Raw genomic sequence first — 19,179 nt, 5'->3', positions numbered from 1 at the left:
TTATTGTCCTTTTAAAAAATACTATTTTTTATTAATTTGTTTTCTTCTTAAAAACTTTGATTAAAAGACAGAAACTTCAAACATCAAAATTATATCAAAGTAAGACCTACAAATACGTCAAACTGACAAAAATTTTGCCATTGAAAGATATTTTTTATACAAATATGTTTAGTTTTTCACAGAAACTACAATAGAGAAAAACTGAAACAGCTAAACTGTTGAGCAAATTAAGATCAACAAAATACTTTAACATGACCGAAATAGTCACTGGATTTCTTATACGATGTATTGTCCTTAGGAGATAATTTCACTAAGTGTTTTAGTTCTTCGCAGAAATATGATAGGTAGAGAGAGAGAATCTTTCATATGCTTTTTTAAACACACAATGATATATATTTAATGACAAAATAGTCATTACACACTTTAGGAATCAGTACAATCAAGACCATCATGAAAACGTGTTATCGTTTATTTGGTAATCAAGTTACTTTAAAATCATGTATCAGTAACGATTATGCAATGGATTTTTACAGTTTCTACGATTACATTTATTGCAAATTGTCAGTGAAATTCAAAATATCTGATAGATGTTTCATTTAGGACAGGTATACAAGATCCACACAAAACGAATTCCGTTGAGCGATGCAGGCTACTTGTTATCTTAATAAGTCTGTTCATCTTAGATATAAGTTATTAATTTGTCAGTATGATTTACATGCGCATAACTTGAAAAATAAAACTGGAAGGTATCAAAATATCAATAGAAACGTAACAATGTGTATATGACAGCATAAATGTGTATGTCATGCTACAAGATTTATTAGCTATTATGTTAATAATATCATGCGCTAAGATTGCCTCTAACTTGTATTAATTAATTTAATGTTCCGAGATTGTTTTAAACTATACCTACTGCAATATTTATAATAATCGAAAACCCGAAGAATTTCAAAAATGGTATTGAAAACGAAACGATAAATTTGTACATAAAAGACAAAAATAGGTGCACACATTTCCATAGTTTAAAAAAACTATGTAGCATTTATAAGCATCTGAGATCACCACCAGTTTTTGGTTGGGTTTGTGTTTCTTAGTCTTTAATTTCTATGTTGTGTCATCTGTATTATTATTCGTCTGATTTTTATTTTTATTTTGAGCTTGTCAAAAGATATAGGAAGATGTGGTGTGAGTGCCAATGAGACAACTCTCCATCCAAATAACAATTTATAAAAGTAAACCATTATAGGCCAATGTACGGCCATCAACACGGAGTCTCAGTTTATTTTCTATCTATGCGTTTGACTCTCCCTCTGGTATGTATCATTCCTCTTTTATAAGACATAAGTAAGATTTGCATCAAGTACATTCTTGAAAGTTCGTTCAAATTTTAAATTTATGTAAATATTAGTATTCGTTATTCTAAAAAAAATGAGTTTTCATTTGTGTTATGCCTTGTTATAAACTGGTTTACATGTATATTATTGTCTATTCCTACTTTTGTCAAACAACATGCTAAAATTGTATGTAAAAATATTACGGTTGTGAGCTGACCAATGGGTTTCTTCTTTTTATCCTAGCAAGACATACACGTATGAAGTACGTTTGATGAAGTTATTTTTCAATGATAAAATTGTTACGTACTGAAAACAAATATACTTACACTATAGAAAAAGAAAAAAGGGTAAGATTTGTACAACGAGAAAAGTCAACTAAAGACTTTCTGATAATATCATCTTTTAAAACACTGAAAGATTTTGATGGTGTTGAGATTTGTGATTAATGTATCTTTCAAAAAGATCGTCTCCAGCATTGATGAATAGCGTGTTCGTTCTGTCGACGCATAATATTTCAGAGTCGATAAAATATCAACGTGCAATGACAATGTTACATTACTAACAAGCAAGTTTGTTATGCTTTAGAGTAGAATCTTACAGCAAATTTTAACGTTAAATCAATACAATCATAAACAATTAATATGAAATCAATAAATCCCAGTTTTTCGTAGTTTCTTTAACTGTGGTCGATGTTTTTAATCAATTACAGTACTTACAAATTACAGACGAAAATCCCATTTTAAAGCTACTCAACAATTATGTTTCGTAAGGAAAAACTACTATATATAAGTTACCATACCTTTATATAATTACAGACGAATGGAGTCAGGTTTTTTTGGTCTTTTTTTGTTGATTATTTTTATGGTAGTTGGTTGTATATCGAGCAAACATATCCTAACAAGAAGCCCCTAATTGGCCAAAAAAGTATTGCTATAGAAAATTACAGTTCAAATATAGTTTCCTTTAAAAAACAAATATAAGGATTTATCTATAATCATTTCTTATAAAATACTGTCTCTTTAGTGAACGTTTCTTTGTTATCTATTATCATATTTTTTTCTCTTCTTTGTGAAAAGAAGAGTTCGTTGTTTATATAATGTTTACTCACCATTGAAATCTCACTGACTGAATGCAAATTAGTTAACTTGATCTGAATAGTGACATTAGTAGGGTGGTCTACAAAATGAGATAAAACAATCTTTGAGTCAATGAAAATGTGCCATCATCTTTTATCTAACACATATAATTCTACGTAAGGCAGAGCTTTGTGATCATTACGCAATATGTAAATTATTGAAAAAAACATTGATATTTATTGCATTCTGTTTTTATTTCTGAAAGAGATAATAGTTCTTCTTTTTGCGCTCATTTCCTAGAGTAAAAGTAAGATAATTAATTCATAATATAAATGTATCGATCCTGACTTTCATATTTTAGTACCGTCAACTTATTAGACAGTAGTTGTTTGATTTATGAATGCGAAAACCTCCAGTGTCAAGTACTTCGTGCATATTCAGAAGGAGAACACATCGACAATTAGTACAATAGTAAGGTTTGTTCAAATTGGTTCGAACTAGAAGAAAAGTAGGATGGGAAACCTGGACTTTAACGGGAACATCAGGGTGTGTTTTATAGGAGCAAAGACATAACCTTGGAACAGGGTGACTACAGCCTCTTACAAGAGTGACTCTAACAAGAGTTGTTGCAGGTCTCATTAACATACAGAGTGTAGTACTCTCCTACCATTGATTATATGTCACCATTCTAACCGGACTTGGCAGTGTATTTATACATCGAGCAAAGTCAAAGTGATGACCCTTTGAAATTCAATTGGTTTTACTGACCGGCGTAATATAAAACATCCCCAATGACAACAACCATATACCCTTGTTTGTCCATTTGGTCCTAAACAACACAGTATTCACATGTACAAGAAGTAGGGTTTTAACTTTCAAAGTAAAATTGAGAAAGGAAATAGGGAATGTGTCAAAGCGACAACAACCCGACTATAGAGTAGACAACAGCCGAAGACCACTAATGGGTCTTCAATGTAGCGAGAACCTCCCACACCCGGAGGCGTCCTTCAGCTGGCCCCTTACAAAATATGAATACTAGTTCAGTGATAATGGACGTCATACAAATAACTCCGAATTATACAGAAGAAACTAAAATTAAAAATCATACAATACTAACAAAGACAAGAGGCTCCTGACATGGGACAGGCGCAAAATAGCGTCGGGGTTAAACATGTTCATGAGATCTCAACCCTCCCCTATACCTCTAGCCAATGTAGAAAAGTAAACACATAACAATACGCATATTAAAAATTCAGTTCAAGAGAAGTCCGAGTCCGATGTCAAAAGATGTACGAAAGAAAATAAGCAAAATGACAATATACATAATTAACAATTAGTTGTACTTCTATGGTTTTCAGTTCAGTTTTGCTTTTTTACACTTAAGCACGACATGATGTCTCTACGCTTACCTTTTGAATCTAATATAATTTAATTCAAATAACTACTATTGCACTAAATCACAAATTTGCTTTTGGTGTATTACAATGTTCTCGGTTTTTTATATTCCTTTTCTTGAATACTTTTGTAATGTTGATTCCAAAAATATCGAAGTATCCTCGTAAAGATTTCACTGTTCTAAACCCAATGTTTAGCCATAATAGCATCAATAACATCATTAATCTAACACCTTTATTAAATGTAAATATATTTTGAAGAAGACCGCATTGAAAAAACTAAAATTACTTTTTTAGTAAACTGTGTTTCCTGTTTAATAATGTGAGAAATTGTATGTTTGTTTTCTGTTGGTATTTTACCACAAGTTCTTTTAATTTAAAATAAATTCAACTTCAATTTTATTCCTACGAATATAAAGCTTTTTTTCAGATTCGCTATCTTCTTACCTTTTTCAAAGTCTGGAGCAATAGTTGCATCATATGTTGTGTTGTTCATCAAATTCTTAAGCACTTCTTGTCTAAAATTAAGAAAGAAATATATATAATAATTCTTACTTTTTAAAAGCCTAATATTTAAGCTATATTTCATGGCATACCTATCCGATCAACAACCATGGTATATCCAATCCCCTGTCACCTATTACTTTTATTTCTTTATATTTTAAACAACAACAACTAATTATCAATTAATGCCATACTTTAACCTGTTATATCATAACATTGTACAGATACTGGAATGATCGGGCAATATTAATAACCTTAAAAAGTGTTAAATGGTGTACTTTGTTAACTTATATTTGCATAACTTTTTTTTTTTAAATAAAGACATTTTCAATAATAGAAACATGCAATATATCAGGAAATATCCTGAAATAACCAGTTCAAACCGTCTTTCAGCATGGTTCTGATGTTTTAAATAATACAATTTTTTAATGGCACCACTGAGACAAATACTATACCGGCATCGTTTATACGTTGTTTACAACGATATATGCGTTGCAGTCACATTATGGTTGATCACATTATCTTTGATGTAAATCTCTTGGTACACTGTTAAAATAACTTTAATGTGTTACCCGCGAACAAGAAATTCATTCCAAAAAAACTTATTATGCATGAAAAACTTACTATTTTAGAATATGTCTACAACAAACAACACCTATCATAAATTATAAGAAAAGAACAACATTTGAGTATCTTTACATTAAGTTGTCGCTTTCTTTAAAATCTTAATTCGAAAGTCAAATGAACTTCTTTTAAAGCAATCTTAGCAAAAAAAAAAAACTTCATAAAAAAAGAAGCGAAGATATCAAGGGAACATTCAAAATTCATTAGTCGAAAAAAATATGACAAAACAATGGCAAGAAACAAAAAAGACAAATATACGATCAAAAACGTCGTCAACAGTTAAATAATATATTTCCTTTTTTGTAGACATTGAAAGTACTTCTAAAATATAAATCGTCTTTTGTGTCTATGGTTAATGGTTTGTACACCAGTCCTGATTATCATTTTACGGTGATGATTACAACACATCAAAGACATATCCTTTTTGCAATATTGATATCACAAAAGAAAATGTCCGGCCCCCAAAAAAGATAGTACGATTGGTGTACATTTGTATGTCGCCAATACATGTAGTTCAAGTGTTCACTTGGAACTTTTCGGATAAAATGTCACAGATTCCAGAATAGCGAAGTTTCCACTTATTAAAGTATGTCAAACATATTCGTTAGATTAATTACTCGAAATTAAATTGAACATCTTATCTAACATCGGATCGGATATAATGCTTCATCAATAATGGAAGTACGCATTATTGCTTTATTTAGATTGCAAAAGAAGAGAAACTATTGAGAATTGATCCAAACATTGGGAGTTTACATAATAACCAAACGTATTCCGGTTATTTTTATCTATCACTATATCATTTGAAATTTTGGTTTGTATAATTATAATAGTTTTAATCTAATTTTACGTTCTGAATGTAACTATCAAAAATGACAAACTATATAAAGCATCGGTACATATATCAAGATATAATCTGTTTTAATTAAAATTATAAAAAAACAGTCTTTATTTACCCTATTCGCATTCTTTTATAAATTTTTAGACTGAAAACGAACAAATGTAAGTTAGCTATATGACCAAAAAGTGTCTTGTGATCTTCGTTGAAGACATATGGATTGTTTTCACGAAAACTTAGAACGAAATCGCGCAAACGTTACGCGCTGATTCAATTTAGTGTTTTCATCAATGGCGTCATCTGCAATACATCATTTATACAATTATCATTGAAAAAAAATGAAAAATACAGATTCAGGAAAACATGATATGAACGAAAGATGTTTTGTCGTACGTGAGAACTGTATAAAACACTTATTATCAAAAATGAAAACAAATTGACCGGAAGTAAATTCGAAACTTTAGATATGATAATAAAAAAAATTGAGGAATATTAAGAATGAAAAACAAAACGTTTTATTGCATATCACAAGGAAAAAGTAAGAGGGCAAATAATTTTTAAGGAAAAGTTAAAATAGTGAGAAATGAACATCCATGAAAGACTTCCCGAATTCTTGTAACACCAAATTAAGGATGAAAACATATTTTTGTTGGTACTTATACTCAAAGTCAAATGATTACGATGCATTACCTGTATACCATAATTGTTGACATATCAGATAAAATGTAGTTACTAATTGTTTACAATCAGCTTCCCACTATAGTGTAGGACTGTCTATTATAATAAAGTCAAGAGATTTTCAGGAGTAACATGCATGCAGTTATAGGTGGCGGAACACTCGCATCCTCAACTGCAGTAAAATATAAACACAGTATACATGTTTTCTTTGCTACATTATCTATATGTCTCTTTAAATTAGCTAAAATATAAAAAAAAAAATATACGTTATTTGTGAAAATGTATGAGGTGGGACATTTGATATTAAGTACATGTACATACTGAGGAATGATAATACCCAACTTTTATCAAGATACATATTATGTTAAATACGCATTGGCACTAACAAATTTCTTGTTTTATGCTAATATTAAACTATTGTCTGTAATGATACCATGAAGTTTATACCAATACATATATATAGAATTAAATCAACAACTGGACAGTCAATAAATAGTTTATCATTTAAAACGTATTTAAAAAATATAGAGATGTTCAAGGAAACTATTACACATATTGCGTGTCTGCTGCCAAACACACACACATTAACGATAATCATTTGAATTTGATGCGACTGTCATACAAGTGAGAGATTTAGCGCTATAAAACCAGGTTCAATCCACCATTTACCACATTTGAAAATGCCCGAACCAAGTCAGGAATATGACAGTTGTCCATTTATTTAATATATTTTATCATTTGATTTTTCCATTTTATAAGGGACTTTCCGTTTAGAATTTTCCTCAGAGTTTAGTGGTTTTTTTGGGATTTACTTTTTGTTGGTGCTTAACACAAATGGTATCCCTTTATCTGGTAAAAAATAAGTCAGAGTTGACAGAATAGTGATACAGTAAAAAGTAAATTAAAGCTTACTGGAGGTAACAACGAAATATTTGTTTTGTTCTTGACTATTGTGTTAAACATTTATTTTAATCATTATTCCATCAGTGAAATCTGAACATGGTGTTCATATACAGACTTAATATTTCATATTTTATTATATTTGTCGACCTCATTCATTTATCACAATCAAAAATCTTTATGATGAAAGTGTCATGGCATATTAAATACTCCCTTGGTACATTGGTGTACAAAATACTATTGTATATTGTATAACTTCTAAGTTCAGGCTGGCAAAATGTAATGCGAGTATTTATAACCATATGGTGTCAGTGTCCGTTCGTAAACTTTCAATACATAATCATATAAAAACATAACAAAGGTTGTATCATGCATTCACTGTTCAAATCAATAACTACGGGTTTCTTTTCTATTAAATTCATGTTTTATTGTAAACAAAATTAATCACCGCCTTCATTTATTAGTTTTGATTTTGTTCAACGTAATCTGTACAATTTTTATGTTTGAAGTTAAATTCAAAACAAACCGGACATATATATAATATAGTTAATTGCTATTAATTAGTATTGCAATATGCATTGTGGTTAAATGTAATATCAGTATTTAGTTCGATTATAATCTTAAATCAACCCTATTTCTATCCTATGTTGTAGATATAATTTTTCAAATATGACGTCATTTTTGTGCTGTTTCAGAAATTCAAATGTCTGCGTGACGTAATATTGTGCCTTTTCACCACTTCGTATGTGACGTCATTGTTATGACTTTTTGCGTTCAGGACTGGACTGAGTCGGGTGTGTCTATTTTCTGTGTTGATCTTCAATGTATTATGTATTCGGGTTTTGTTTTCTGTAATTAGTTAAGACGTCAGTTTTATCCTGTAAATCTTTTATATTCATTTGATAAAATTTACTGTTTGCAATAGCATAAATTGTTCTATATAATAAGGATGTTCTCATCACAAGCAGAAAACCCTAGCCGTATTTGGCACAACCTTTTTCAACTTTTGATCCTCAGAGCTGTACAACTTTGTACCCCCTTTTTTGACTTTCGAACGTTTATATGTGGGCGTCACTGGTAAGTCTTGTGTGGACGAGGCGCGTTTTTGACGTATTGAATTTTGAACCTGATGCCTTTTTATCTATTATTCATGTGCTTCTTTGCCTAATACGTTCTCCTATTTATTTGTATTGTAGTTCTGTATTATTATGTTGTCATCTAAATGTTTTATTTAACAATGCCATCAAAGTTCGAGGTTTGGCATGCCACAAAACCAGGTTCAACCCACCATTTTATTCTTTAAAAATGTCCTGTACCAAGTCAGGAAAATGGCCATTGTTATATCATAGTTCGTTTCTGTGTGTGTAACATTTTTACGTTGTGTTTCCGTTGTGTCGTTTGTTTTCTCCTATAGTTGAGTGTGAATTCACATTACTATAAGACGTGTCACGGTACCTTTCTATCCCAAATTCATGTATTTGGTTTTGATGTTATATCGGTTATTCTCATCGGATTTTGTCTAATGCTTAGTCCGTTGCTGTGTGTGTTACATTTTAATGTTGTGTCGTTGTTCTCCTCTAATATTTAATGCGTTCCCCTCAGTTTTAGTTTGTTACGCCGACTTAGTTTTTTGTCCATAGATTTATGACTTTTAAACAGCGGTATACTACTGTTGCCTTTATTTTTCTATCAAATATCGAGTTTACGACCTGTACAGCGATCTAGTGTTGTACCATAAGTCTTTATAATTAAGGTCCGTTTAGATCTATCCTTGATGATCGTCGATGAAATGATTGGGAACCTGATGCCCAAAATTGTGTTTTTTTCTAAAATTGGCTTTTTCGGACAAATTACTTATGTCAACGATAACCATTGATAGATTGGTGTTTAACACCCATTGACAAACATTAAATGCAAATCATAACGTGAACATGGATATGTTGTGGTAATAATCACTCATTAGTACTAAATTTATATACTGATTTTGCACGTGTTAGGTACAAATAAACGTCTTCCTGAATGAGGTCGCCATATTTCCTTTATTTTTTAGTTGTTTATAAAGGAACTGCCATACATGAAATGTGAGTTTTCAATCTTGAAGACAAGCGCTTGTAAAAGTACGATCTTATGTTTTGTGTGTTTGAAGTTTGGTTTTGTCATTTGCTTGGAAACTTTCCTTTCAGAATGTTCGTCAGAGTTCTATATTTTTGTTATTTTACTGTTTACCTGATAGGCGAACTAATTTCTGGACTTTGAATGTATCGATGAAATTCATTATAGAGCAGAAGGACGGAAAAGTCAACAAAACAACCAAGTTTTGAGTTTTTAGTGTAACGTTAAACTGCAAATAGTGTAATTGGAATACACTTCATTGTTGCTGAATCGTGGGAAAAACACCAGTAATTCCAACCGAAAATTGAAGCACATATAGTCAATAAAACGCATGCAGAAGCTGTCTTAACAAGGAAGTGCAGGCACAATTTGTAGTCAGGTACACACGAAGATTAGTATTGAGAATAGAGTACCAGGTTTTGATTGGTGAATTGTCTGGCGTCAAAGGGATACATTTTTAATAGGTTTTATGCAGGGGAAAAAGAAAATTTAGCGGTGTCAAAAGACAAATGCTGGGTCCATTTAAGACTTACTTTAAAAACTTGCAAAAGTATTAATGATCCAAATAACTATAGTCAATGGAGATCTGGAATATTGACAAAACAATGCTGAATATGAGATCGTTTAACGCCTGTTTAACATGTTCAGCCTGTTTAGTATTTAATAGATTGAGAACGGAAATGGGGAATGTGTCTAAATGACAACAACTCGATCATAGAACAGACAACAGCAGAAGGTCACCACCAGGTCTTCAATGCATCGAGAAATTCCGCACATGGAGGCGTCCTTCACCTGGCCCCTAAACAAATATGAATACTAGTTCGGTGATAATAAACACCATACTAAACTCCAAATTGTACACAAGAAACTAAAATTAAAAATAATACAAGACTAACATAGGCCAGATGCTCCTTTTTAATGCGAGAATTTGAATGAATGATGCCCGTTGTAGTGAACGATTCTTTGAGATTGTTCTTAGCAAATATCGTAATAAACATGTTTTAAGCAGTATTTTATTCACACCTTTCTTTCAGAAAACGTATAAATTCTGTGAAATAATATAGTGTTCAAACACATACAATGTATCATTATCTGCACAAAGTGACTCCCGTTAATATGAGATCTATAAAACAGGCTCGATATTTTATGTTTTGTTATGCTTGTCGACATCGTTCTTTTACCACATTAAAAGCTATGTATGATACTAGTTCAATGGAATATTAAGTGCTCCCCTGGTACATAAGGGTACAAAGTACTATTGTGTATTGCGTAATTTCCACACTCGGCTTGGCAAAGTCTCGTTTGAGTTGTTTATAATAACGTGGCGTCATTTGACAGTCCGTAAACTGTCAATAAATTAACATAAAAGCTTAACAAAAGGTTGTATGATGGCTTCAAAGTCTGAAACATCTATTATGAAATGCTTTCAATTATCAAGTGTACGGCTGTAAATCTATTAATACATGCAATAAATTGACAGAAAATGAATCCAATACCATAACCCTGTATGATCGAAGTTCCGTTTAAATTGATAAACTTGAGTGTATATTAAACACATGCTACATTATCTCAACTACTAGTATTATTATGTCTCTAAGATAAACATTAAATGCATATAATTTTTTTTATGAGAGTCTTACATTAAAAACTTATAATAGAACATCTCGTCTAGAAATAATTTCATAATAAAAAAAAACATGAATTTACACTGCTTCTTTAATCAATCTCAAACATATCTTTGCAGACAGATCAAGCTGGAATTATTTTAGAATGATATATTTCTAAATTTATCTTTGTTTTCTTCGATAATAACAATATAACTCCGTCTGTTTTAACTGGTTTTGTTTTAAAAAAATTTGCTAAACCAACCAGTCAGTAAGGATAAAATAAAACACAAATTAAAACACCCCCACAATGAACTAAATATACATACTGTCGTACTATATCTCTTTAAATTAGATTTTTAACTTGTGATAAGAGTTTGTCTTATTTGAAAGAACACAATATTTTCGATTTAAAATTTTATTATTCTTTTCAGTTTTACACACAGAATTGCCTTGAACAGTTATTTTTTTTTAACTGTTCCATGTATACTATTGTGGCCACGAGCATCACTGAAGAGACATATTTTGTCAAAACGCGCATCTGGTGCAAGAAAAATTGGTACCGTTAATTTTATTGAGAATGGGGCTATGACTTTATTGGTGTGCTGTTACGAAAATGGTTTTACCAATTAGTTTAGGTTTGTGCAATACCCTCCTATTCATAAGAACAAATTATTAACAACTTTCAAAAATTATCGTTATGGTCACCCTAGTGGAGCTACTTAAAAAAAATTTCGGGAAAACATCGATGAAAACAAAAAACGTATGCATTTTCCTTTACATAATCATCCAAACAATGTATTGAGCTAGAACGAGAAGGGAAAACGTAAGACGAATTATGTAAGACCTACATCTATCGTTCCGACATATTAATCATAGCTATCACAACAATAATGCGCACAATTACATCATCAATCCATTCTAATTTGACTTTTACATAGGTGGCTATGATTTCGGTATTAACTAAGAAATGTTCATATAACGCAAGTCATCAATCACTATAGTTTGAAAGTTTGTTTCTTAGTATAAATAAACTAAAGAGGACCAAATAAAAGGATAGTAGGATGTTTTGAAGATAATTAATAAATAGCCGTGTATAAAAGGAAGGATTCTTAGTTTTTATCAGTACATTGTATATTATCAAGCTAGTAAATATTCATAACAAATTTTATAGTTTGGGATAAAATACACTTTTAAAAAAACTGTCTTTTCTAGTATATAACATATATGAAGGTTGTTGTTCACTAGTTCTTTATAAGCCACCAGGAACATGACGCATGCCTTTATTGCGCAGTATTGATAAATCGTTTAACCCGCAAATTTTGGAAAAGTGGGAAGTGGTTGTTTGGCATGTATGTTGGTGTATATAACTGAATCTTAATATTTCAACAATGTTGTCTGTGTAATAAATAGTTGCTTGATTTTAAATGCGTCTGTCCTTCTTTAGTGTATGATTTAGAATACCATGCGTACGCTTCTGGTGTAAATGTAAAATTTTAATCCTGGTATCTATGATTAGTTTATTCTTACATTTCGGGAAGAAAACAAATATTTTGAAAACAATATAACTTTCAGCATTCAATTCTTCATTCTTCTTACAAACCTATAATTGTACTTTCAATTAGAGACATAACTTTGGTCATTTAACAAGACTTAAATACACGCGTTCTGTTTACAATGTCATGCTGTCAATAAACTTATGAACTTATTTTATCCTTGACTATCTTTTATCTTTATCTAAACAGATTTTATTGAAAATTTGTAAGAGGTCTGTAGTACCATAAGTTTAAAGTTTAAATCAAATTGAGAATGGAAGTGGGGAATATGTCAAAGAGGCAACAACCCGACCAAAGAACAGAAAACAGTCGAAGGCCACTAATGGGTCTTCAACACAGTGAGAAAATCTCCACCCGGAGTAGGGCTTAATCTGCTCTCTGAACAAAAATGTGTACAAATTCAGTGAAAATGGAGGTCATACAAAACTCGTTGACATATAAACGAACCTTAATCAAAAATCTACAAACAAGACCAACAAAATCTACAGCCTTTTGACATAGGACAGGCGCAAAACGGCGGGGTTAAACAAGTTTTTCGAGAACTCAACCGTTCCCCTATACCTATAGCAAACATGCGAATGTGAAATCTGTGAAAATAGCTTCCATCAGTTCTGAATCTAAATGGAAACACATACATTTGTACAATATGTAGCTATAGCACTTTACAATGAAAAAAACAACCTAACAAGTCACATTAATCCTTTTCAGTAAATAAAAGAAATATCACGAAATAAAAACACAAAGAAAAGTACCAAAATTACCAAACATAACCACAAAGCATCCACAAATCAAAAGGAATATATATAACACTAGATGAATATCCAGTATTTATACGCACGTAAAAAAAAATATATGTTAATATATTCATCTCGATCAGAAATATCTGTTTGCCTCTGCCAGGTATGTTTTTGATTCTCATTAATTGATCATTCTTTCCTGTTTGTTTTAATGGATTCTATGTCTATAGTGTACATTCTAATAAATCAATCACTAATTTTGGAATTACATTGATAGATTGTTATGTGAAAGTACTGTTCCGTATTCTGTATTCACAAAATAAGAACGTTGTCCTCTTGTTTCTCTTCTATGATATTTCATGTTTCGATGATAAGCAATCCATAAAGAATTTACACGTATTACGAATTTCATAAACTCGTGATTTGTCAAAGAGGAAGAAAAACCATTTAAATGTTCTATCAGTAAATTTTGAGAAAGAGAAAGAGCTTGGAAGGGGTATGTTGCTAAACATTATCTTTGGGTAAAACGTGTGTACTTTTAATTGGATTTTTGTTTGACTTTTACACTTGTTTTAATGGTCACGGCTTACCGTCTGTGGTGTATTGTTTAGGGTATCACCTTTACATAGGTTTACACTTAGGGGTTAAATAATTTGAATATGCAAACAATTTTAGATTTCAGCTTTCAATTCTTATTTGGTTGTCTTATAAGCATATTTTATATTCCATTAGAGACTAAGTTTTTGTTGAGCTTTTTTTTTTCATTTGTGAAGAACGAAAAACAATACTTTAATTCACGCGTGGTGTCAACACTGTTACACTGTGATGCCGTCAATAAACTTATGAACTTATTTTATCCCTGAAATTCTCTTACAGTATATGAACAGATTTAATTAAAATAAAATGGAGAGGTTGCAAATACCATAAGTTCAAAGTTCATCGAACGAACGTTTATGTGAAATCTGTGAGGTAGATGACATAAGTTTCGAATCTCGGTGTAAATTATGTAACTACAGAAATTCACAATTTAAAGCAACCCACAAGACACATGAATTGTTGTCAGTGAATAAAAGATCTATTACAAAAACGGAACATTAACTTCAAAGAAAAATACAAAATGTACAACAAAAACATAAAACAACTACCAATCGAAAGAAAAATATATCTGTTATCCCCAATCTACCGAAAACACTAACTAAATTGATATTCAAATGTATACGCACTCCAAAAAATTAATTGATTAGGTCGTTTTATTGTCACAATTGAATTGATTCATATTTTTCATGTCGGGACCTTTTTATAACTGATCAAATTGCATGGATTTTTGTCATTGTAGTCCTGTAGCCTATAGCTGCTTACAACCACTTCATTTGAACTAATGTAGTTGGTTTTCTTTTTGGCAATCATACCACATCTCGTCATTTTTAAAGTATTTGTGAAATTATAATTTGGTAATTAATTTTATCTGCTATGATATATTTGTCGATGGTATCCAATCTATGAACGTTTTGCACTTTTTGCCCTTTTTCAACAATTTATTAGTTCGTGATAAGTCACAGAGGAAAGCAATTCATTATACCATATATCATTTAACCGACCAATTTTAGAAATAAGTGGGAGGGGAATGGGGGAGGATATAATTTTGAATTTAAAATCTCAAAAGTGTGTACTGTTGAATGGATTGTTTGACTTTTGGTCATTTTTATCACTACGTTTGTCCTTCTGTGGCTTGTGATTTATGATATCACTGTGCCTTCTTTCTACATTTTAGGTTTAAATAATTCCAATTTGCAAACAATTTAAGTTGTAGCATTCAATTCTTCTTTATTCGCCTTAACAGCATATTGCATGTACAATTAGAGACTATACTATGGGTCATTGTGGAAAACGCTTGATAATACTTTCATTTGCGCGTGCTGTCTACACTGTCATGTGATCAACTTATTTTATCCTTGGAATCACTTATATTTATCTAAAAAGGTTTTATCAAACATATGGGAGAGATCTGTGATACCATAAAGTTCAAAGTTCAAAGCACACATGTGTATGTTAAATCTGCGAAAATAGTTTCCATCAGCTTCGAACAATTTCTTTTGAGAATTAAACTTAATAAATGTTATCAATACAAGTACCAATGTAAGTGTGGCAAAATGTGGCAATGTGTAAGCTTATTTTCCTTGACATTCCTTAATATTCATCTGAACAAATAAAACATACGTGAAAGGTCAAAATACCAAACGTTCAAAATTGAAAAAGCACAAGTGTATGTGAAATCTGGTAAAACAGTTCAGTCCGTTTCTAATAAGAATGAAAACATATACATGTACATTAATTTTATAAAATAAGTAATTAAAGGAATTCACAATTAAACACAACCTCATAGGACACACAAAAAAAGAAATGCCTAAAACAATCTAGACAAAACACAAATAGATATACCAAATTTAAAAAAAAAAACAAACAAAACCCAACAAGAACAACAACCAATCGAAAGAAATATAAGTATAACTCCAAATCTTTCATTCAAACAAATTAAAAAATAACAGCATGTATACGCACTCAAAACAAAATCAAGTTAAAAAACATTTGAACAAATATTATCTCCTGATTAATAATGATGTGTTGCTATTCCATGTATGTTATGTGTTTTTCTTAATTTGGTCATAGTTTCTTTTTAGTTTTTATGGATTCTATTTCTGTAGTGTAAATTTATTCATTAATCAACCGCTAGTTGTGCAATTACATTCCCTTTCATAGATTGTTATATGTGAAAGTACTGTTCAGTATTTACGATATTGGTACGATGTCACATTTGTTTCCTGGATGCATTTTTCGATAAGCAACCATGAACAATCTGCACTTGTTACGAATTTCCTAAATTCATGATATGTCACGGAAGAAATTGAAAACATATATTGGTAAGAAATGAATCATAAACTGTTATATATCAAATGTCACAGTTTAAAGGAATTTCCAAAGTGGTTAAAACTAAAGAAAATCTGTATTTTGTAAGAAGGTTTAAAAATGTATCAGTCGAAATGAAACTGCCGACACCATCTCACAAAACGAATTAAAAAAATAAATTCCACAAAACATTACATAGAAACCCAAAGACTGATCAACAGAAACCTCATTAAAAACTTGGTTTAATCTCAGGAACCCTGGAATGGAAAGAAAATACTTCTGCAGTAATCTATCGGTTATGTTGCACGTGATAAGCACCCATTCGGTGATAAGTCTAAATTGGTAAAAACACACTTCAGGAAAATAAGACGGGGTGGTTGGAATGACCATTAGAACACAGATATTCAATAACAGTCCTTTAACTCGAAATGCCCTTCAATATGCAAGAGAAATGGATTCTACGTCAAATCATTTAAAAGTAAGCAGAATAAGAAAACCATCTCCAAATTACTTTCATCTCTAATTAATAGTTTGCTTCTCAGTTTCAAAATAATTAACTTTTCAAAATACTAGTTTATATAGATAGGGGACTAATAAGGAAATCCAAAGAGCAAAAAAAATATATATGCTTGTTTTCGAGATATTAGCCATTGAAATTCTGGCGGGAAAATATTCTCTCTAGACTTGTCATAGCTTTATCATTGACAAGTTGAAGTTTTCAAAAACTGTTAAAAAGTCATTAAAATTTTTATAAGACTTTTACATATGGCTTATCATTATACATCTTAAAGATAAACAAAAGATGGGGGTCACCGGGCAAATTTTTTCAAGGCATTCAAATGGATAAAACCAGAGGATTCCGAAAATCTGACACAAAATCTAAAATATGACAAGCCAGCTTCCTTAATTCATTATCTTTTAAATTATGCATTTTGCAGAGATATAGAAATATCGTTTTCAAATATATTTTGTACAAAAAAAGGACAAAATAGTGCAATTTACAATAGTAATGTTAGTGTAATATTTTTCGTGGGTTTATATATTATTTATGAGGTAAAATATCTATTGTATACGCTCTAAAATATGACAAGCCAGCTTCCTTAATTCATTATCTTTTAAATTATGCATTTTGCAGAGCTATAGAAATATCGTTTTCAAATATATTTTGTACAAAAAAAAGGACAAAATAGAGCAATTTACAATAGGACAGTTAGTGCAATATTTTTCGTAGGTTTATATATTATTTATGAGGTAAAATATCTATTGTATACGCTCTGCACTTTTCGGATGGCAAGATTGTAATATACATAAGTAACGCAATGACACGTGAATAATAGCTTATATAATTATGCCTCGTCTAGCCATTAATACTCGGTCCTATTTAAATTACAAAAAGTTCATAACACAGGCCCATTAATACCAGAAGCTATTGATACAAAACAAGGAGAACAAATTATCTCATAAAAAACGTAAGGCCATTAAATGAGTATAAGTGACTTATAAGTAATGTCCAGTGGTAGATATTTCACTCATGCGAACGTTCAAGATAATGGTTGGCTGTCGATGTTTCACGTCACAATCAACAGCTAATTTTAGTGGATGCAAACGGAGTGTTCGAAGAGAACAACATAGAGATTAAAGTGGATCGTTTTTTGCTACGCGTCATTTTCAGAGTTGACTGGTTTATTATACAATAGAGGAACTAATTAGACCACTAGGCCATCGAGACCCCTTAGGTATAATTAGAACAACACGTAATATGTGTTGTCTACTTTTCTATCTGAAAACGTATAAATTCTGTAAAATTTATGATATATGCAAACACTTATCGTTTTCACCTTCAATGGAATCTGTCATACAGACTTGACTCAATATTTCATGTTTTATTTTGCTTGTCTACACCATTCTTTTATCACATTAAAACCTATTTATGTTGGAAGTTTAATGGAATAATTAGTGCTCCCTCAGTGCATTGCTGTACAAGGTACTATTGATTATTGTGTAACTTTTAAACTCAACTTGGCAAAGTCTAATTTGAGTCGTTTATAATCACGTGGCGTCATTTGACAGTCCGAAAACTATCAATAAATAAACATAAAAGCATAACAAAGGGTTGTATGAGGCCATCAAATCTTAATCAATTATAACGAAATGTTTTCAATCATCAATTGTACGGATGTAAATCTTTCAATGCATTGTATAGTTGGAAATCAATCTGCTTCAATACTATAACTATGTGTGATTGCAGTTCTTTTTAAAACTATTAAAATTGAGAATGGAAATGGGAAATGTGTCAAAGAGACAACAACCCCACCATAGAAAAAACAACAGCAGAAGGTCACCGACAGGTCTTCCATGTAGCGAGAAATTCCCGCACCCGGAGGCGTCCTTCAGCTGGCCCCTAAACAAATATAACTAACTCAAATTGTCGGCATTCCTATGGGAACAAACTGTTCGCCTCTTCTTGCTGACCTCTTCTTATTTTCATATGAATCGGAGTTCCTCCAGACACTTGTAAAAAACAAGAGAATCAAAGAAGCCAGATTATTTAATTTCACTTTCAGATATATTGATGATGTTCTTTCTATAAACAATCCGAACTTTTCTGATTGGATTCCATTAATATATCCCCCAGAACTACAGATTAAAGAAACAACAGACACGGCTTCCTCCGCCTCATTTTTAGACTTATATCTCGAATTTGACTTACACAGTCATCTCAGTACCAAAATCTATGACAAACGAGACGATTTTAATTTTGAAATCATAAATTTCCCCCACCTTAGTAGCAATATACCAACTTCACCTGCATATGGGATATATATTTCCCAACTTATTCGATATTCAAGAGCTTGTAGCTCCTATTCAGACTTTGAAATACGTCATCAGTGTCTGAGTAGAAAGTTGATGAAACAGGG

At 31.1% G+C, this 19,179-nt stretch overlaps 1 protein-coding gene across 2 annotated transcripts in view; it reads right to left on the bottom strand.

Annotated features, from left to right (window-relative positions):
- The window catches only part of LOC143085576 (glycine receptor subunit alpha-2-like), a 43,687-nt gene that overhangs the window by 10,441 nt on the left and 14,067 nt on the right, over positions 1–19,179 (bottom strand). The window contains exons 2-4 of one of the 2 annotated variants that reach the window (XM_076262021.1): positions 4,252–4,322; positions 2,443–2,510; positions 1,538–1,573 (exon numbers count right to left, since the gene is read on the bottom strand). In XM_076262021.1, the coding sequence (XP_076118136.1) occupies positions 1,538–1,573; positions 2,443–2,510; positions 4,252–4,322 (175 nt within the window). The remainder of the gene's footprint in view (positions 1–1,537; positions 1,574–2,442; positions 2,511–4,251; positions 4,323–19,179) is intronic. The other variant, XM_076262022.1, reaches the window with a different exon arrangement.

Source organism: Mytilus galloprovincialis, chromosome 8 (assembly GCF_965363235.1).
Source record: "Mytilus galloprovincialis chromosome 8, xbMytGall1.hap1.1, whole genome shotgun sequence".
NCBI classification, from domain to species: domain Eukaryota; kingdom Metazoa; phylum Mollusca; class Bivalvia; order Mytilida; family Mytilidae; genus Mytilus; species Mytilus galloprovincialis.
Note: the sequence above shows the minus strand (reverse complement) of the source record. Positions and strands in the feature narration are given on the sequence as shown.